The sequence below is a fragment of the Gossypium arboreum genome, chromosome 5 (genome assembly GCF_025698485.1).
Source record: "Gossypium arboreum isolate Shixiya-1 chromosome 5, ASM2569848v2, whole genome shotgun sequence".
NCBI classification, from domain to species: domain Eukaryota; kingdom Viridiplantae; phylum Streptophyta; class Magnoliopsida; order Malvales; family Malvaceae; genus Gossypium; species Gossypium arboreum.
In genome coordinates, this window is record NC_069074.1 from 26,327,423 (window position 1) to 26,349,204 (window position 21,782).

Sequence of the window (21,782 nt, forward strand, 5' to 3'; positions counted from 1 at the left end):
AGAAGAGAAAGGCTTTCTATTCTATGGTGTGAACAGAGAAGGTCATATAGCTAAGGGTGTAGCTAGGCGGGCCCCTTAAAATGGAAAAATTTTCTTTTAAACCCTTTAAAATTTATAAAATTTTAAATTAGTAATAGTAATATTACATTTTAGCCCTAAAAATGATAAAAAATTGATTTAATCTTTTAAAATTTAAAGATATAAGTTATTAAAACAGTAAAATTACATTTTTACTATTATAAAAATATATAACTTAATTCTACTTACCCCAAAATTTTTTTTAACTTCACCATGCATACAATAAGTTTAACAATCTAGTGACTTAAATAAAATTTCTAAATAATTAAATAATTATTTTGTAATCTTTTGAAGTTGATTGACTAAAACGTAAACTTTTAATAGTTTAATGATCTTGGATAAAATTTATCCTTCTATTTTTTATTGCTAATTTATGTAACAATAATTTATTAATTATAAAAGAACATACCTATAAGAAAACAAACATGAACCTATCTTTAAATTTCAAAACTAAAACAAAATGTTTATAAAAACAAGCACAAAACGAAATCGTATCAATCGCCAAATGTTGGAGAGAGAATCGATTTTAGTATGATAGCAGACACTAAAACAACCTCTAAATTGGCTGCCTTCAAAGGTTTCAAATCTCAACTTTATTGTTTTGTGTTAATTTCACAAAATATCCTTAAATTATTATTTTATTTTAAATTAATCTTTAAATTTTAAAATATTCTAATTACATGAATCATTGATATTATATTAATAAAAAATTTTATTACTAAAATTATTAATTTAATCATTAAACGAAACATTAAATTTTATTTAATATAATTTAAAATAAAAATAAATCCAGTGTTAGTAATATTTTTATTTTTCTTAAAAACTTTTAAATCGATTTTGAAATTCTTATTTTGAATAATTTAAGTAAATGTGCTTCGGCTTGGAACCCACTTTACCCCACCTCTGTAAACCTTCCCCCGAGAAATTCCTCTCAAAGTCTCTTACTTTTTTTACTTTTTGCATGGCAAGATCAATAATCAATTCAAATAAATATTACTAATTTTTTCTAAAGTTTCAAACTTTGATCGCTTTTGCTTCTCAAAAAGCTGCAAATGAGTACACACTTTAAACCCACACTCTTCTTTCTTCCCAACTAATGGCCTTTTCGATCTCCGTTCTATTTCCCTCTCACCATACAACGCTGTTTCCCACTTCTCTATCGGAATGGGTTACTTCTCTTCTTGCAATGCTGAGTCCGCCATTGCTGTCTGCGATCCTTACAACTGTGGTTTTCATCACAGAAAGAAACCCCACAAAACCAAAAACAATGGCGAAATCAGGGAGTTTGCTTACGCTGATCTCGTTTCCGCTACCAGTGGTTTCTCTTCCGGCAACTTCCTCGGTAAAGGCAGTCACGGATCTGTCTACAGAGCTGCTCTCGATAGTGGCAAGTTAATCGCCGCCGTTAAAAAAACGAAGATGAACTGTAACATTCCGGCGGACAACGAGATTGAGATTCTCTCCCGAGTTTATCATCCTCGTCTCGTCAATCTCATTGGCTACAGCTCCGATACTCTTTGTGAGGATCAATTAATCGTCGTGGAATATATGCCGAACGGTTCTTTATACGATCTTTTACATTCTGCTTCTTATAAATCGCCAGGTTGGCACATGCGCGTTCGGTTCGCTTTACAGGTTGCGGAAGCGGTTCGGGCTTTACATTCGAGTAACCCGCCGGTGATCCACAGGGATATCAAATCCTCCAATGTTTTGATCGATCAAAACTGGAACGCCAGGTTGGGTGATTTCGGGCTTGCTTTGAGAGGACACGTGGAGGATGTACGGTTCAAGTGCACGCCACCGGCGGGGACGTTAGGGTACCTCGATCCGGCTTATTTGGAGCCGGCTGACGTCAGCAGTAAAAGTGACGTATTCAGCTACGGCATTTTGTTACTAGAGATTATTAGCGGAAGACGTGCCATTGACATGAATCATAGTCCGTCGTCCGTCGTTGACTGGGCGGTTCCGCTGATCGAGGCCGGAGATTTCGCCGCGATTTGTGACGTCCGCGTCGCTTCTCTGACGGATAAGGAGGTGGTGAGGAGTTTGACGGCGTTGGCTGCTAGGTGCGTGAGGTCCGATGCGGGGGAACGCCCCGGGATAGTCGAGGTGGTAGAGTGTTTGACGGCGGTGAGGAAGAGAGTTCATGCGAGACCTGTTTGGAGTAATCGATGGCGGTGCATGAAAGGCGTGGATAAGTCATTGGTGAGGAACAGCCGGAAAGTATCGAGTGTGACGAGTGTAGTCGATCACGACATTGAAGCTACCAGTGATCGGATGGCGAGAACCAAATTGATCACGGAGGCATCAGCGGCGTCGGTGGTGGTAGACACGGGCCCCGATGAGATCGGGTTGGACGATGATCACATGGCGTTGGTAAGAGGAAACCGTGGAGTAGAGACGAAAACGCCATTAATGAAGCTGAGAAAGTCGAGGTCCATGGGATTTCTGCAAAGTCCGAGACCAATGAACCAAAACAGCAAAAATTACGTATCTGGAATCGTGAAACGAAGGAATTTGAGTGAATTCGATATGTCAAAATTGGGTATTGGATTTGATGATGAGAAATCCGAAGGAAAAACATCGGAAAAGGCATTAGTTTTGGCTCAGATTAACGTTTGAAAAACAGAAATATGGATGTGCTGCTGTTTGATTTCATAGAAAATAAGGAAACTACAAAAAGGTATGTTTTAGGTTATTGCTCCTTTTGATTATTTTTATTATAAGAACTACATTTGTTCATTCATATGGAGGTTTTGCAGGCGCTGCTATGGCTATTTTTTCATGCTTCACGGCTTGAAACTGAAATTGCAAACTTTGAATAATATAATCTTAATTATGGTTAACGAGATAAAGTTTTTGCAATCAATTTTGATAAGGATTAATATGCAGTTTATACCTCAACTTCAAGTAGTACCTAAAAACTAACCCCATTAATTTATGCTATGCTTACATGAAATGTAATAGCTTCTCAAATTTTAAAAATTTAAAAACTTTAAAAATAAATTAATTAATAAAAAACATAAAATTTTATCTCAATTCGTTCTTTATGTGGCAAAAGTATACATTTTGTTTACGTTTCTTTCTAAATTTTAAAATTTAAGCTAAAATCTCGTAATCCAATGATAAAAACATTATTTTGTAGGCATAAGAGCTTGAATTCGATTCTAAGTAACTCTATTTCTCTTTTCTGATTATCAAAAATAAATTAAAATTTATATACCACATGACATATTGAGAGACTACCACATATCATTATTAAATTGACTATAAATACCACATCAATATAAGCTATCAGTCTTAATACAAAAGTATCAACCTAAGCCACGAAATAAAAATTAAAAGCAATAAGCAATTACGTATTTTTGGACTAAAATATTGACCGAAAAATTTGATAGCAAAATAACGACCATCACATCACTTAAAAAAATTCTGAAAAAAATGATAAGTTTGTTGTCATAACTTCTACTAATTGATGTAACTCTGCCAAGTATTCCAAAAAACATGACAATGCAGTGACTGACCTTCTGTCTCCTTGAATCTGTTTGATGGTGTGTGGCTACTATCAATAAAAACGATCCCTCCCTCATAGACTGTTATTAATGTTTTGTGGACGTAGTGTTCTGTTTTTTACTTGCTTTTGGTTCTCTTGTATGACAATGTTTTTTTCTTAAGATATAGGCTCGGGTGGCCCATGGCCACACCGTATCTATTGCATGATATAATGTTTTCATATGACGACAACATCCTTAAAGGCCCCCTTAAATGCATTAAAAAACAGAAACGCATAATATGATGTTTGATATGACGTCATCATCATGAAAACCTTATAGAAAAACATAATACAAGTAACATAGACGGAGACCAACAAGAAGTTAAAATTTGTAGATAAAAACTGTAGCTAGGCTTTAAATTATAAGTAAAATAATAGGTAAGAACACAAATAAATTTGAAGTAAATTTACTACTCTTGTGTTTTCAGGATCCTTTTTTCCCTCATTCATGATTCAATCTCTATGTAAGAGATCCTGAACCATGCCATTCACTCGCATCTTTCAAACCCGAGCTAAACTTTGATCCTTTTCGGTATTTAAGAGTCAAGGATGTAAAATTTTTATAGTAAAATGTCATGCACACCCCCCCGCCCCTCAATGCCACAGAAAATACATACTTGCAAGTTAGAAGGTTTGTGAAAACCACAGGCTAACTTGACAGTGAAGAAGCTGAAAATATGAACTCAGGGGGCCAACCGAACAATTTTCCAAACCCGTTTTCCGTCAGTCTCTTGAGGGGAATATTCCAACCTGCCAAATAGCACACACATTATTATCAACTGGACCAACTTTCATCTGAAAGTTAACCATACAATAGTTTGAAATGAGAGGTAGATCATAATAGGCTTCTGTTTTTCCTAGTGGCATTTTTTGAGAGACGTGAGTTTTGTACGCTACATTACTTAAACTCTGGTGCAAGGATTGGATATGCGTCCATAGGTATATTCAATTTTTTATAAGTTTTTCTAGTATTTCGAGGGACCTTTTGAGGATCATATTCCCAACATACCCATGTCTGGATATGGATTGAATAGGGGTGTTGGAAAAGGAAAATGAAGTGTCGGAACAACATAAGTTGTGATTGGGTTGGGTCGGGGGTTGAATTGCAGGGAGCAGATGGTGAGAGAGACGACACAGAAGGGTAAGAAGAGCTTTGAGTGACTTGGACTTGCTTGATTCACTGTTTAATGCAAATTAAACATAGAAAGCATTGTCAGCCGACCTAATCATCAGCTCAGAACAGAAATAACATTTATCTGAACAAGGATCCAAATCCAATGGTTCGATTATTAATCAGATTCTATTTCAATCCAATATAGAAAGGTTTTGAACTTAGGATAGAATTTGGATAAAATCCTCTTTATATTCATTATAGCAAAAGACAATGGAAGTAAAAAACCTGTCATGTAAACGGGATGGCTGTCCTTGCCAAAACTCGAAACGTTCTGGTTTAAGTCTATATCCTCCCCAGTATTTAGGCTTTGGAATTAAACTCCTGCATAAAGAAAAACGTAAGGATTAATTTTTCTTGATTTTTAACCATCTGAATCTCAAGATTTTTCATATTGCTGATCATTTGAGATGATGAACACCTTTGATCGAGATTCTATATCATGATTGAACATAGACGTAAATGGAACAAGATTGTTATCGAAGATAGAAGTAAATAGAAGAAGCACTTATCAAATCAAGCCAATAAATCCATGCCAAGCACAAATGCTTATAGAAGAATATTGGCACAAAATCAAATTATTATGATCAAACATTAAAAACCTGAAAACTTACTCCTTGGAGTATTTTTCTTCTAGTTCTTTGTATTGCTGGTGCAGTACATGGCGTCCAGGAACTACCGTACTCTGAAGCAAGAAAATAAATACATTAATTTTTTATCAAACTGATCATTTTTACTTCCAATGGAAATAAATTTTTGAAAAAATGCCATGGACATATATTCCATGTTTCCACCACATTCTAACTGAATCTTAAATAACAGACCTGCTTGCTTACGATTGCTCCGAGTTGACTGCCTCGAGGACGACTGTGAAAGTATTGCTCTGATTCCTCATCAGAAACTTTCTCAACAGATCCTTCCACTCTTACCTGGAAATTACAGTTCATTATAGCCCATGGATCTTCATCATGGAAACATATCAACATGCTATAAATTTGCAACATTTAATCAGATTTTGTTTCACGCTGCAGTAAACTTTCAATTAATATAGGGAATTCAAAGTTCAAAAAATCAAGTTATAAGTCTACAGATCCAAAACAACTTTCCACATAAAACTGGAACATTTCAATTCATTGAACCCTCTGGAGCATACATAACTACAAGTAGCAACCACCATATATCAGCAGGATTTCAGATAGTTCAACACTGTTCACTCTGTTAGTTATGTCTTTTGGTTAACATGCATAACTACAAGTAGCAACCACCATGGATCAGCAGGATTTCAGATAGTTCAACAACTTTTCGCTTTCGCACCCTTGGGAAGGCATCCATGCATGACTGGAAAACTGGCATTATCTAACTCACCATCATTGGACTTCTCTCTTTCTCTCTCTCAATTTCTCACTCATACATACACACAGAGACACAGAGGGAAGTCTCATTCATAAGCATTGAACTGTTTTATCTAAAGCCACCATCTACCATATTTATGCTGAAGCATGGCGGTTGCTGCTTGTAGTTATGCATGTTAACTGAAAAGCATCCATGCATGAGTGAAAAAATGGCATCATCTAACTCACCATCACTGGACTTCTCTCCTTCTCTCTCTCACTCATATATACAGAGACACAGAGGAAAGCCTCATTCAAAAGTATCGAACCATTTTATCTAAAGTGTAGAAATCAGAGTATTTTTTATACTAAATAGAACATAAATCAGAGTTTTTATATACAACCTATGACACTACTTTAGGAAACTCTAAGTTAGGAAAGATACTAAATAGGAGATATGATCCCTTAAAATAAGGGATTTTAATAAAAAATATCTACAAAATATTCCTAAAATATTTACGAATATTCCTACATCCCCTCAAGTGGAGAATATACATTGTATAATCCCAGCTTGAATAGGAATTTATTGAACACGTGTTTTGGCAAAGCCTTGGTAAGAATGTCGCAATCTGTCCTTCGAAGGAATGTAAGAAAGAGTGGCTGTCTTTTGTTGACTTGATCAGCAATAAAATGCCTATCAATTTCAACATGCTTTGTTCGGTCATGTTGAATGGGTTCTTGGCAATCTGAATGGCGATTGATTATCACACAAAACTTCAAAATGATCCTCCGATTTGTGCCAAGTTCTTTTAGTAATTTAAGTAGCCAAATTCCTTCGCATATCCCCAAAGCTAGTGCTCTAAATTCAGCTTCAGCACTACTTCTTGAAACAACAGATTGTTTCTTACTTCTCCAAGTTGTAAGGTTACCCCAAACAAAAGTGCAGACCCACTAGTGGATCTTCTTTCGGTGAGATCTCCACCCAACTAGAGTCTGTAAAAATCTTAACATTCTGTCTTGTGTCTTCTTAAACATTAAGCCGTGTCCCGGAGTTTTCTTCAAGTACTTGAGAATTCTATTTGTCGCTGCCATATGCTCTTCAAGAGGATTAGTCATGTGTTGACTTATCACATTTACGGAAAAGCTATATCTGGCCTTGTCTAGGATAAGTAGATTAGTTTCCCAACTAACCTTTGAAATTTCTCTCTGTCTACTAAGGACTCATCTTCTTTATTGAATCTCAAGTTTGCCTCCATTGGTGTATCACCGCTTACGACCAAGAAAACCAGCTTCTTTGAGTAAATCAAGTACATACTTTCTCCGGTTGATCACAAGTCCTTCTTTTGATCTTGCCACCTCCATTCCTAGGAAATACCTTAGCTTTCCCAAGTCCTTGGTTTCGAATTCCCTGTTTAACAACTTCTTCAAATTGCTAATCTCTTCCTCATCATCTCTAGTAAGAATGATGTCATCCACATACACAATTAGGATAGCTTTCTTATTTGTAGAAGTTACCTTGATGAAAAGCGTATGATCGGCAAGGGACTGCTTGTAGCCATTTTGAAGAATGACTTTAGCGAACCTCTCGAACCAAGCTCTGGGTGATTGTTTTAACCCGTATAGAGACTTGTTGAGCTTGCAAACCTTGTTGCTACCTTCAATAGACTTTGAGCCAGGTGGCAATTGCATATAGACTTCTTCCTCAAGCTTGCCATTAAGAAATGCGTTTTTTACATCAAGTTGGTGTAATTTCCAATCGCAATTTACAGCCAAACTTAGGAGTACTCGAATAGTGTTAAGCTTTGCCACAGGTGCAAAAGTTTCTGTGAAGTCCATCCCATATGTTTGCGTGAAACCTCTGGCCACTAGTCTAGCTTTGTATCGTTGGATACCGCCATTGGAGTTATACTTTACAGCAAAGATCCATTTACAACCGACACCTTTTTTCCTTGAGGAAGGTCCGTAATGGTCCAAGTAGCATTTTCTCTAGTGCACAAATTTCCTCTTCAACACCCTTCTCCATTTTGGATCCTTTAGAGCTTCAAATATGCTTGTGGGAACCTCGTTCTTTATCCAAAGTTGTTGTAAATGCTTGAAAAGACAGCATCAATGAATTATAACCAAGAAATTTTTCAATAGGATGCTTGGTGCAATTGTCTAACCCCTTTTCTAATAGCAATAGGAAAGTCATCTAGAGTAGTGGACTTCTGATTTCTTCTTCCATTTCGCAATGGACCCAAATCCAATTCTCGGCAAGAATCAGATTGCAAAACAGTCTCGTGGATATGTCTTCTTTTTCTTGTGTAGACACGAAGTTGTTTGGGTGGTGGTGTTTTTGAAGACCGTCAATTGGAGTAGGTGTATTTTCGGAAGAGTGTTTAAAGTGGGTGTAGGTGAATTAGTCATAGGTACTACAGGAGAATCAATGGGAGCATTCACAGTGATGATCTGCAGTAATGGCGAACAAGATGGCAATTCAAGGTTGAGAATGAAGATTAGGAGGAGATACTGTTGTGGCTGAAAATCACTCCATGTTTCCCAATTTCAGCTTTGAGTGAAATAGGAATCCTGCTCATTAAATGTTATATCCATAGTGGTGAAAAATCGTTTAGAAGGAGGATGATAGCATTTATAACCCTTCTTAAGTGAAGAATACCCAACCAATACACATTTTAAAGACTTAGGATCTAACTTGGACTTATTAGGAGCAATATTTTGGATAAAAACAAGGCAGCCAAAAATTTTAAGTGGCGAATGGAGGAGATAGGCTTAAAATGAGGAAAGTCTTGCAAAAATATAGATTGAGGCGTTTGAAATTTTAAAACCTTACTAGGCATCCGGTTGATTAAATATGTGGCGCTTAATAAGGCTTCCCCCACAAATATTTAGGAACATTAGTGGTAAATAGAAGAGAACGAGTAACTTCAAGAAGGTGCCTATTTTTCTTTTCGGCAATGCCGCTTTGTCAGGGGTTCCAACACAAGAACTAATCGAACTATGCCTTTTTCCTTAAAAAATCACCTAAAGACCTAGCAAAAATTCACGCCATTATCGATTTAAAGAGCTGGATTTTAGACCCAAATTGAGTGAGAACCATGTTATAAAATTGCACAAAAACACTAGCAGTTTCAGATTTATCTTTCAGCAAATAAGTCCAAGTTATCCTCATGATCATCAATAAAAGTGATAAACCACTTACAATTATCAGCATTCTTCACCCGAGAAGGGCCCCAAATATCACTATGGATCAAAGCAAAAGGGTAAGAAGGCTTGTATGTAGAAGGAAAATAAGATGATTTAGTATGTTTGGCAAGAGAGCAAACTTTGCAAGAAAAAGAATTAGGCCTTTTATTAATGAATAGAGCAGAAACAATTTTGCAAGGTATTGGAAACTAGGATGGCCTAAACGAAAGTGCCATAACATAACAGTATCAACTTTTCCTAAAGCGGTAAATGACTTGGAGATCTCGATTTTAGGAGAGGTAGGGAGGATGTAGAGACCATTATGCAAGCTGGCCTTACCAATCATCTTCTTGAGTTCGATTCGCAAAGTACAATCACGATCATTAAAAATTACAGAGCGATGCAAGTCTGTGGACAATTTACTAACAGAGATGAGATTGCACGCCAGATTTGGTACAAAGAGAACATTTTAAGTGCAATCTGTTCATTGAGAATAACAATTACCATGTCCTCTATTTTGCACAAGGTACCATCACCGCTTTTGATGACTTTACCAAAGGTATGGAAAAATTGTGAAACAATGCCTTGTTACCGATCATATGATCCGTAGCACCGAATCGAGGATCCAATTAGGAGTCAACGGGAGGAGAAAATGCGAGAAGAAAGGTTACCTTCGGATCTTTTATGACCAGATTACCTCACAAGACCCTTGAAACTTTCCAAATAGTTTTGAAGTTCAGCAATCTGTTCTTTAGTGAAACTAGTGACGAGAGGTGGCAACAAGGCTTGATTTATTATCTTGAAAGTGCTTGGACTTCCATCCCGAGGCTTACCATGAAGCTTCCAACACTTCTCCTTAGAGTGGCCGGGCTTTTGCAATGATCACACCAAGGTCTCCCGTTTGGAAGAGGGAGATGATTGATGGGTCGAGAAGGCGATCTTTCGAAGTGGAAGATGGTTCATCGACAAGATCACACACCTTCACTTTCTTCCTTCTTGACCATAGAGAAAGCCTCTCGAAGGGAGGGAAGAGGAGAAATAGCCAGACCTCGCCATGAACCTCGTCCGTGTTCTTATTTAAGCCTTGGAGAAATTGAAAAGTCTTCGTTGAGTAACAATTTGTTGATAAAGAGCAGCATCTCTTGGATCTACCCAATCATAATGTGCATACAAATCTAATTGTTGCCAAAGAGCGATAAGGGTATTGGAGTAGAGAGTAATGTGCATGGTTCCTTGTTTAAGAGTGGCTGCTTGATCTTCAACATGATATAATTCAGCAATGTTATCCGTGCTAGAGTAGGTTTCATGGACTGCACTCCAAATTTCAGCGGTACGTGGTGTAAAGAAGAAAGTTTCGCTTATACTGGGGTCATGGAATGAAGGAGCCAAGTCATAACTGACCATTGTCACGCATCCACTTAGCAAAACCAGCATCGATCACAGCAGGCTTCTTGATTTCACCATAACGTAGTCCAATCTTTCTCGCCCAAGAGAAAAATCTTAACCGATTGGGACCATTCAAGAAAATTGTTGCCATTCAATCGATGGCAAGTGATAGTCGAACCAGATGAATCGATGGAGCATCGAACTAGAAAAATTTTCTGGATTTGAAGTAATCTCCAAGTAGGAGAAGGAGTTTGGACATGGTCTAGGTTGAAAAGAAATCGTAACCTAAGCTGATACCATGTAGAAATCAGAGTATTTTTTATACTAAATAGAACATAAATCAGAGTTTTTATATACAACCTATGACACTACTTTAGGAAACTCTAAGTTAGGAAAGATACTAAATAGGAGATATGATCCCTTAAAATAAGGGATTTTAATAAAAAAAATATCTACAAAATATTCCTAAAATATTTACAGAATATTCCTACATAAAGTCACCATCTACCATATTATTTTGATGATTATGTCTGCTCCAGATCACTTCCAACAGCCTAAAGAATCAACAGCTGGAATTCAAGGTTGGTCACTTAGCTAGCTCAAGCCAGAAAAGCAGTTATTCCAACCCTTCAATCCAACTTTACACTTGTCAATTGTTCCTATTTTACTACAACAGGGATGTGAATGTCAGACATGGATGTGTACTTGGAGGGTCTTTGATGGTCATACCTTTACATACCTATGTCCGCCCATGCATCAGACATGGATGTTGGATACTTCAAAAGAAAATGAAGAATCAAAGTAACATAGAATTGTTCTACTTCTTGAAAATTGCAGCTGGTAGCAAACAGGGATAAAACACCCAATATTTATAACAGAAAAAGTTCCAGTATTCAAAATAAAGCAAAACATATATAAAGGAGTTCAACAGTTGGCATGAACCACACTGAATCCTAATGTCCGTTACCTTAGAAGGAACCTTAAACATTTGGGATGTTTCCCATCAAACAAAACAAGCTTAGAAAGGGAAATGATAAAGAATTGGGACTAGAATCGGTAATCTTAAATCAATAATTTGAGTCTTTAACATGCAGATGTTAGTCATATGTTCGAATATGAACCATGCTTTTGAGAAGAATCATCCTATAATTTTCACGTCAACTATAGTTGATTTACTTTGACATTTTTCAGAATGGACAAGCAAAAGCCAGAATCCAATGTACTACCTGTCGATTAAGCCCATCCCAGTAGAAAAGAAGTGCCGCATGAGGATTTTCTGATAATTGACGTGCCTTCTGACTTTCATAATTGGTGAACCTGCATAAAGTAAAAAACGTAAAAAATATAACGAATAATATGTAACAAGATTTCATGACAGTAACAAAGGAACACTAACCAGACGAAACCATCCTTGTCAACCCCTTTTAGCAATACCATTCTCGATGAGCTGCAGCAGATGGTAAGATAGTAAAGAAAGATGCAGAAAAGGTCAATCAATAAGCATTAAAATGTAAGCACTGAAATAACGCAATTAAAGTCTAAACTAAGCTGCTAACAGTCATCATCACCGTATCTATTTCATTAAGAACTTATAGAAGTGAAGATATATGAATTACTTTCAAGATGAAACTTGACAAGGCAGTCATTGGTTTAAACCAAATGTATCATGGCAGAGGTCGATGAAGAGTACTAACAGTCTAGCACCTATAAATTTGCATGAACTAACTTTGGGCACAAAAAATTTCAAACAAAATGTAGATGGAAGAAGCAACAACCATTCAAAACCTAAAGGCTACTCATTCACAGTTTTATCAGAAATAAAAATATATTAAAAGAATTTTACTAAAATTATGAAAACATCAGGTATAAGATCAACCAAGTGCATATTTTATATAAACAAACTCCTCCACACTTGCTTTCAACATAATTTTATAATGTTAAATGCATAAAATTTTCATTATTAAAACATGACAAACATTTTCTTACTGCGTAGTGTCATGACTATTCATTCTAAACAGTTCACTTAGTTAGGGTGGCGAATCTTCATTACTGAAGTAATTTTTTGTAATTTTAAAAACTTTAGTCAATTTATCCATAAGTGCAAAATTTACTTTCTTAGTTCAGTTTTTCCACAATTTGGGCAGTTTAAAATGTGTGATTCTTCCAGAAGAGATGCTGCATGGAATTCACATTAGCATTTAAAATACACGTATGGCTAATAACAATCAAATTTCTACCGAGTATTTTATAATTACCTCAAATAACAAGCATGAATATCATATTTAGTAGAAGGAAAAGCAAAGTTCTTCAAAAAGTTTAGCCACAATTTAAATAGTTCCCAAATTTTGTTAAGGATCGCATTGGGAGCAGGTGCCCGCAATGCTCTTTTTTCGGATCCATGCCTGAAGCGGAAATGAGAGTGCTTCCATTAGATAAGAGAGAGAATCTTATGAACATGTGCTTATTTCTTCATAATATTTACCCTTAGGATAGCAGGATGAATCCAAATTGACACGTTTTATGGATTAAAAAAATCAAGGTTCAAAAAAAGAGAAAAGAAGTATGAATGAAGCAGAAAGATTGAGCAAACCAATGAAGCATACGGTTTTCCATCTTTTCCAGTGGTTGACAATGCCATAGCATTTGGTTCCTTTAAGTTGGCAGCCATCGCATCATCAAACCATTTGCGGAACTGCAAGACAGTTTACATTTAGAAAGAAATAAATACCATAAATTATTGTGAGAAAGTACAAATGAAAACAAAAGGTTTTTCAAATAAAGTCAAATGAAGGAGCAGCACGTTTGTCTTGCATCCGTACCTGATCCAAAGGATCAGCCTCCACCTGCTCCTCAAGGAACTCTGGAGATATATAATTCTCTCTAAGGGCTGATATGTCAATTTGTGGAGGCTTTCCAATTCGAACACACATAGACATGCCTGGATACTGGGGAAGTTGAAGCTTATACTTTTCAGCTATAGCTGGCGGGACAAATCTACCACCTAGAAAGTGGTGAGGCCCGGAAAATTTCTTTGCACACAGTTTTGGAGCAGTCAAAGAAACCTTTCAAATTAGAAAATTTTAGTAGTTAGATATTTAATCTAAAGGGGTGCATAAGTGTTAAACAGAAAAAATGTTTCTAAAGAATCTAAGGCAGCAAAAAAGGCAAACCAGCATGTCAGGTTTAATTCCATCACCACCAACATCACCCTCTTCAACATGCCATCCAGATGGAATATCTACAGACACAATAACAGGGGACTTTCGTTGCGCTTGTTCATAATAATGTAAGTTAATAAGTTTCTTAATCAGATCATCAAAAGGTGGCCTTGGTGCACCTGTAAGGTTAGAAATGAATTTAGAGGCAGAATTCCGTAGTTCACAAAATTATCAAAAATAGAACTAGGATCATGAAAGATACATTAACCAAAAATGAGTGAACAAAAAGTAATCAAGAGGCAATATATGATTTAATGACATAATCTGATGGAACCGGTGAAAATAAGCGACAAAACCAGAGCAGAGATTGTATAGCTTTGCTTATTTATTAAATAAAATTGAGATATGTACATATCGATTTTGCATTAAAAAAAGTATGAAATTTCTGGTAGCAATGATACAAAATAAGATCTTAATGAAATTTCTGGTAGCAGTGATACAAAATAAGATCTTAAACTATAAGACATATTAATGGGGATGAATAAGATAATCATATCAGCATGACATCAAAATATTTTTGTTGCATCACAAAGAACATACATAAACGTGAAGTTGAAAGAAATATATTAGTAAAAATAGTACGGGTATTAACTATTAAGTATTTACCATGAAATGAAAAGCCGAACATAGCATCCACTAGAATGTCAAAGTCCTTTGACAAGTCCATAGGTAACTCATCAACTGAAAGGAAAGGGATTGACAGAGATTCCAGCTATGGTACCAACAGATTGAATAACAACTCAGATAAACCATATTGTTTATTGTTCAATGTTCAATAACATTACAATTACAGCTCTAGCTAGTATAATACCTGAGTGACAAGACCAGAATAAAGGGGTTTCTGAGTTCGCTTAGGATAACACACAAATGGCTTATACCCAAAGTGATACAAATGACGAGCAGCAACCAGACCATCACCTCCATTGTTTCCCGGACCACAAATAGCAAGAATACGGTTATACTCACTCGGTTTATAAACCTGTAACAAGAAAAGCTCCTTTTGCAGTTGCAAACTGAAAAAAAGAAGGTATAATCTTATATAACCTCAGAGCATAATTGTCAACTGAACTATAAATACTTGTCTAGTACATCCTAGGAGAAGCCAATTCAATATGTCGTGTAGGAAACTTGTTATAGCAAACTTAGATAAACTTAAAAACATATGAAATTCGTAACAAGAAAAACTCCTTTTGTTGTTCCGCCCTGAAATAAGGTATAATCTTACAAAACCTGGAGCATAATTGTCAACTGAACAATATATTTGAGTATTTGACATTCTAGGAGAAACCAATTCAATGTTGTGCCGGAAACATGCTCAGAAAACTCAGATAAACTTAAAAACATGGGAATTTTGCATGAATTCAATTAGTAGATAGAAACCAGCAAAATTCAGCAAAACGAAATGAAAACTGGTAATAGTCATATTATTACCTCAGCAATCGATGTGGCAACGCTTAAACCAGCCAATTCCTGATAATTCACATAAACTCAAACCACTGAAGCTTTAAAACAAAACCCCAAAAGAAAGAAATAGAAAAATAAAAGAATGTAAATTTAAGAATTTAAAAAACGGAACTTAACTAACCATGAGCTGATCAACACTAAAACCAAGAGGGCCCATGAGAGTTTCATCAACCTCAGCAGCCTCTCGTTGGGTTAGGTAGGAAATAGAACCCTGATTTTGAACAGAAGAAGCCATTAATCCTCCCACCTCACCGGGCTTCGAACAAAACACTCGGATAGCAGGGCTGGGAATTGGAGCCAGAAAACCCTGTAAAATCAAAACAAAACTTGGGTTTTAAACTGGAGGAAGAAGGAGACGTAAAGAGAGAAAGTTAGAGAAAATGACGAGGTTTAACCCAAGAGAAGCGATTCGATGGTTTGGGTTTGTAAATGGAAGGAGAGCTTCTATAATAATAAGCGGGAGAGACCGGTGCTTGGCTGAGAAGCGAGCATATCATTTTTCTGCTTTTGCCCAACACTCCCCTCATTCTTGTTTATTTTTCCAATTTTTTTTAATATTGTCTGCTTTTTATTTACGAGTTTGATCAATAATAACAATAATAAACCAAATATAAGTTTATAATTTGAGATTTTTTTTTAATATATTATGCAAAATCGAGTTGTTTGGATAAATTACTCTCTGAATTTGGGTTGATTTAAATCAGTTAAATTCCTATCATATTTGTTCTTATTTATTTTTGATATAATGTCTATAATTAGTTATCGTAACTCTAAACTTTTAAATATGAGAATAATATTTTGCAATACAGTGACAACAATGTCGATATCAATTGAGTCTTAACTCGATTGATAATTTAATTAATTATTAATTTTTCTTAACAATATTACTTAGTATTATTGAAGCAATGTAGATGGACAACGCTTTTAGCTTGCCTACCTATAGGGATAAAGTTTTAAGTTCTAATTATATTTATTATTTTACACAATACTTAAAATTATTCATAACTTATTCACATCCTATAAATAAGAGATAATCATACATATATATTATCTATGATAGCATATTTTGTTTTTACAAAAGCACAAAATGGTACATACTATCACTTGAAATACTTATAGATTAAATATATAATATTTTTAAATATTTTACTTTGGTATTTTTATTAAAATTTAGACACATGTATGTTTATAATTCTATATTATCTTTATAAATAATTAAAGGTAGTTTTTTTTACTTTATGTTATAATTTAATTGTTTGGTATTAAGTTAACTAACATAAAATTATTTATACTATTAATATGTATTTCGTTTTAATAATATTTATTTTAACAATTTTTTACGATAAATTTGTTTATAAAATAGTTTAAAGATAATATTTAAACAGACATATATTATAAAAATTTTAAGATAACGTTGAAAAATGTTTAAAAATTTTAAAATAAATCAATTGTAAAACATATTTTGAAATATAAATTTTATTTAGGAATAACAGATTGAAAACCGAATGTTTAAAATTTTGAATTATATATATTCTCATCACTTTGGTGTATATTTTAAATAGTTAAAAGCTTATTTTAAAATTTTTTATCTTAATTTATATTGATCATAAATATAAACTTTTATGTATGATATTTCAAGAAAGTATAGAACATTGACAATTTGTTACTTTTTTAATTATATATATAGTATTCGAGTTTTTATACACACTATCGAAACATTAAAAATTTTGTACCAAAATTTTATTAAATAAATACACATAATTAACCATGCACCATATATAAGAAAACTAGCAAAATATATATTTTATGTATTACGAATATAAATGTTTATTAATATTCAATTATTTTTAATAATAAAATGAATTACTATATTTGAGTATAATTTTTTTAACTTTTTTTCCATTTTGATAGGGGAAGAGGATTGGATTTCAATAAAATCGCAACAAATCAACTACATGATTTAATACCAGATAATAATAATCACACACATATATATATATATATATATATATATATTATTAATTTGATAATTTTTCCTTTTATATTTTTCTTGATTTTGGGGCACTTAGATGATTTTTATAAATTAAAAAGTTTAAATACGGATTTTACCAATTAAGTTTGAAATATAATTAGATTATTTGATAATTTTAAATTTTAAAATTTTAAAATTAAAATATTTAAAAGATAATATTAAAAAATTGAAAAAAATCAACATTAAATAATAATTATCTAGTTCCTTATTTACTTATCATTTTCTTAATTTCCCATTAATTTTTATTATGAAATTATAAAATATATTTGAAAAATTAAATCATTAGAAATATTAATGGGACAAGCCTTTTAAGTCTAACAAAATTGGAAAGTGATTATTTAAAATATTGAAATTAATTTAAAAGTATTATTCTTTTATAATGATGATATATAGTAGTACATATATATTTTTTGGCCCAGTTGGCATACGAAAATAAACAATAAATATATCCATTTCTTTAAGCTTCTACGGCATTCTCTTCCTCTTTATAGCATAAATCCTTTTCTTGTTCAGAGAAAATATCCTTTTCAACCCTCTTCAGGAAGCTCAGCATCATCTCTAATCCACTTTCATCTGAAAATTTAAAAGAAAAGGAATGAGATTCCATCAATCAAATCAGTATAAGCAATAACCAATGCAACTGTCCCTAAAGCAACAATTTTGCATATATATAGCAATGTAAAAGACAGATGAGCAAATTAAATTCAAAGTTATTATTTCGTGAGGTTAACTTATACATATTATTCTGATTCAAGTGAGAAGATTGAAGAAAAAAAGGGATGAAAGTAGGTACCAAATCGGGGAATAGTGTGGCCCTTTGGGTGATGAATGACAACAGGATCTACACACGATTCCAACAGCTCCAATCCATATGGTTTCAGGAAATCATTCTCTCCTGCATACATTTATAAACCAGTTTTCCTCCATCACAAACAAAATATATATATACTTAATATAGAGTACCATTTATTTTATTAGGTCAAAATTAATATCTTATTTTGGGTTATATTTTTCCGGACTAGCTATCAAAAAAAAGTCAGGTCAAGTTAAAAGATGTTCATGGGTTGGGAAATGAAAGTAGCTCGACTAAAAAAAAACTTAGATAATCCATATTAATTTTTAAAATTTTATTTTTATATTATTTTAAAAATATATAATACGTCAAATGTATTAAAATAAATATTTCTCAAAAATTAAAATTTTTTAAAAAAATTATATTTAAATAAAATTATCAACAAAAATAATAGCAACATAATAATAAAATAGTAGCAAAACTGTGGCAAAAAATGAAAAAAAACAGCGGCAAAATAGCATAAAATTTTATTGCAAATTTGGGTCGGATTGATCTGGGCTCAAACCAAAAAACTTTACCCGAAGCTTGGCCTACTTTTTTAAATAAAAACTTATTTTTTGGACTTATATTTTCACCCAAACCCTAATATTTTTCAGGCACACCTTTCTAAGTCAAGTCTACAAAATGTTATTAATTATAGTAGATTAGACTATTGGTAAGATTAATCAAATTAAAAACACAGCCACCACAAAAAACAAACCTAACTTACAAAGATTCAATCCAACGTTTAAAACAAGACAGATCACGTGCTGCACATGAAAACTACGCTAGTCCCACAATATGTTATTTTATAAACTTAACAGGGTCCGTTGTTTTTTATTGAATTACTTAATTACAATTTAATATATTAATTTTAATGAAATAAAAAAACGATTATATGTGTATTCCAAACTTTTAGGAAATAAGAAAGAAATTAAAAAGGGAATTATACCTAAAAAGTGAAGAGATGGGCAGTGGATGGGAGAAGAATAAGCGTTTTCTGCCACTGTTTCGTTCTTGAATTTAGCCCCTCCAATTATTATCAAATTCTTTATTTGGGGAACTTTTGTAAGCGCCATACCCTACAATAATGGCCAAATACCCTTATTTACGGCCCTAAAAAAAGGTTTAAATATAATAAAATGAAACCGAAAACATGAAGCGCAATTTTATACGCACCTTCGCCTGCAATCCGGGCAACCCACCCGATAAGATAGCTCCCTGTATGATTACTCAATAGTTTAAAATGAGTTTGTTGTTTGGATGAATAGAAAATAAACTGAAAATCGTAAAAAGTTTCCTTCAAATTCTCGCCAAACAAATAGGAAAACAAACCTGTGAAAAACCTAGGAGGCCATCGAAAGGTCCTTGTTTAATTATAATATCTTCGATATAAGCAAGACATTCATCAAAATTTGTGTAAGTCGTAAATTCCTACAAAATAAAATAGGTAAAAAAGAAGAAGAAGTAAATCCATGTTTGTCTCGATTTGGAAAAACTGACGGAAATAACAAAAACATAAGGAAAGAAAAACGTGGAATTGTTATTTGATTTATTTTTTTTACCTTATTGAATTGAAACCACTCGTAATAAGGAGAGTCGAAGATCCCTTCGACATCGGATTTCCCCTGAGCTGGAAACGGCGCATCTGGGTAAACGATATCGATCTTTTCCAATACCGATTTAGGCCATTTGGTCTCTATCTGTGTCTTGAGAATCGCTCCACTTGTTCTAAATCCATGTAGGCCAAGAAATCTGGGTTTCCTCACAATCCCAGCTTCACTTCCCATTTTCCCTTTACGAAATTTTTCAAAAAGAAAGAAAAATCTGAAGTGTAGCCTAAGTTGCTTTTCTTTTGACGAGGATTTTCAAATTTGGGTTGCTGGAATTTATAGGGCGAAGGTCGAGGAGGTAAGAATCTCACACGCGTCAAGCCGAGTGGAGACGATGGCTAAAACGACTAATCTTGTGTTTCACACCATAATTTGGAAGTCAGAGAGAAAGTGGGGTTGTGGAATATAAAGTTGGTATATATATATATATATATGTATGTGTGTGCGGAAGCTTCGTTTTTATAAATTGGTTTATTGAGTTAATTGAGGTCAGAGTTAAAAGATTACTCAGTGCAGTTGGACTAGTATAATCGGAATAATTTCTTTTGCAATTGGATTATAGTTCATAATTTATGGCTGATTGTAGTAGTTAATTTGACTAATCGATTCTATTAATTATTTATTTAAAAGTATTAAATATTTACTATTAAATATTTATTTATTTATAATACTATATTACTAAAGATTTAAAACATTTATTATGAAAATTAAAAATTTAAATAAACATATTTCTTTAGTTCCTTATTTACAAATATTAACCTTATAGAAATTGATAAGTATTAATAGTGTATCGTAAACCATATTCTTAGTGATAATTATGTCATGTTCTTAGTATGTAAATTTGTCAAGTAGCATATTTTAATTAATATAAGTTACATAAGAAATTATTTTATACAAGTAAATTGAACATAAATTAAGAGTACATAAATATTAAACGATGAATGAGCTTGATTGAAAATTTATTACCGCAATGTTGATTTTTGTAGATTCACAGTAGAGGTTTTTTTTTTTTTGAGTTTTACTTTGGACTTTGGAGAAAAAAGTGAAAATGAGAGAATGCAGGGTAATGATATATTGGCACCCCTATTAGGTTCAAGAGCATGTGGCAAAAGCAGGGGCGAAGCCAGAAAATTTTTTTAGGGGGGGCTGGATGAAATTTTAATTTTTTATAGTTTATATTTCTATAATTTGTAAAGGATTAAATTGAATTTTTATAATTTTAGGGGGGCCAAAGTGTAATTTTACCTTTACTAATTTAAAATTTTTTAAAAATATCAAGAGCCTAAAATAAAATTTTCCATTTTAGGGGGGCTGGGGCCCATGCCAGCCCCCCTGGCTACGCCCTTGGGCAAAAGGGAGTAATTTTTTAGCCAACTTAGTCGGATATATCATTTCACATATCTCATTCCTAATTAGTTGTTGAAAAAAGTTACTCATCACAGTGTTTTTTGTTTTGGAGGTTTTAGCTCAATAAGCTATTGCAAACTTCCATCCACCAAATACTATAATTAGAGGGTTTGACTACCCAATCCTCCATTTGTGTCAAAATCAGTTAAAAATGCTCAAAACTATGTTTACCAAACACCACCAATAAAAAAAAAAACCATCTTATATTAGAATAAATTTTGACTGAAATAAATTTTGGATCTTATATCTAATGAGATTTAAAGTCACAAATGCTGTCCAAAACTCAAACTTCATGATCCCTCAACTTTGTATTAATAATTAGAGGTGTTCATGAGCTGAGTTTAAGTATGATATTACATGCTTTACACTTGTCCAGATTTGGATCGAGTCAACCTGAAATATGAGTCTAAAATTTTCTAATAACGATAGGGACTCAAGTTGAGACTTTTGCCATTGTTTCAAACTTAAGATTTCTCCTGTTTAACTTTAACAACTCAATTTTTTTCTCTCTCGT

General features: G+C 33.6%; 3 protein-coding genes across 4 annotated transcripts; 1 reads left to right on the forward strand and 2 right to left on the reverse strand.

Annotated features, from left to right (window-relative positions):
* Positions 1–966: 966 nt before the first annotated feature.
* Positions 967–2,933, forward strand: LOC108470799 (serine/threonine-protein kinase-like protein At1g28390). The gene is made up of 2 exons (XM_053028691.1): positions 967–2,761; positions 2,841–2,933. The coding sequence occupies exon 1, from the start codon at positions 1,243–1,245 to the stop codon at positions 2,698–2,700; it is 1,458 nt and encodes a 485-aa protein (XP_052884651.1). The 5' UTR covers positions 967–1,242; the 3' UTR covers positions 2,701–2,761; positions 2,841–2,933.
* A 1,026-nt stretch (positions 2,934–3,959) lies between these two features.
* On the reverse strand, positions 3,960–15,967 carry LOC108450545 (pyridoxine/pyridoxamine 5'-phosphate oxidase 1, chloroplastic-like). 2 transcript variants are annotated; one of them, XM_017748232.2, is made up of 14 exons: positions 15,780–15,967; positions 15,506–15,691; positions 15,352–15,390; positions 14,732–14,899; positions 14,527–14,632; positions 13,873–14,039; positions 13,522–13,764; positions 13,306–13,394; positions 12,099–12,149; positions 11,929–12,019; positions 5,627–5,731; positions 5,417–5,487; positions 5,031–5,126; positions 3,960–4,381 (listed from the first exon to the last, which is right to left on the reverse strand). In XM_017748232.2, the coding sequence occupies exons 1-14, from the start codon at positions 15,909–15,911 to the stop codon at positions 4,315–4,317; spliced, it is 1,611 nt and encodes a 536-aa protein (XP_017603721.1). In that variant the 5' UTR covers positions 15,912–15,967; the 3' UTR covers positions 3,960–4,314. The 2 variants fall into 2 exon arrangements, with proteins under 2 accessions (XP_017603721.1, XP_052884628.1); XM_053028668.1 differs by having other exon boundaries at positions 15,770–15,897.
* Positions 15,968–17,750: 1,783 nt separating this feature from the next.
* Positions 17,751–20,267, reverse strand: LOC108471689 (uncharacterized). The gene is made up of 6 exons (XM_017773271.2): positions 19,814–20,267; positions 19,584–19,682; positions 19,428–19,469; positions 19,201–19,330; positions 18,210–18,311; positions 17,751–17,989 (listed from the first exon to the last, which is right to left on the reverse strand). Exons 1-6 carry the CDS (start codon positions 20,036–20,038, stop codon positions 17,874–17,876), a joined length of 714 nt encoding a protein of 237 aa, XP_017628760.1. The 5' UTR covers positions 20,039–20,267; the 3' UTR covers positions 17,751–17,873.
* Positions 20,268–21,782: the final 1,515 nt, after the last annotated feature.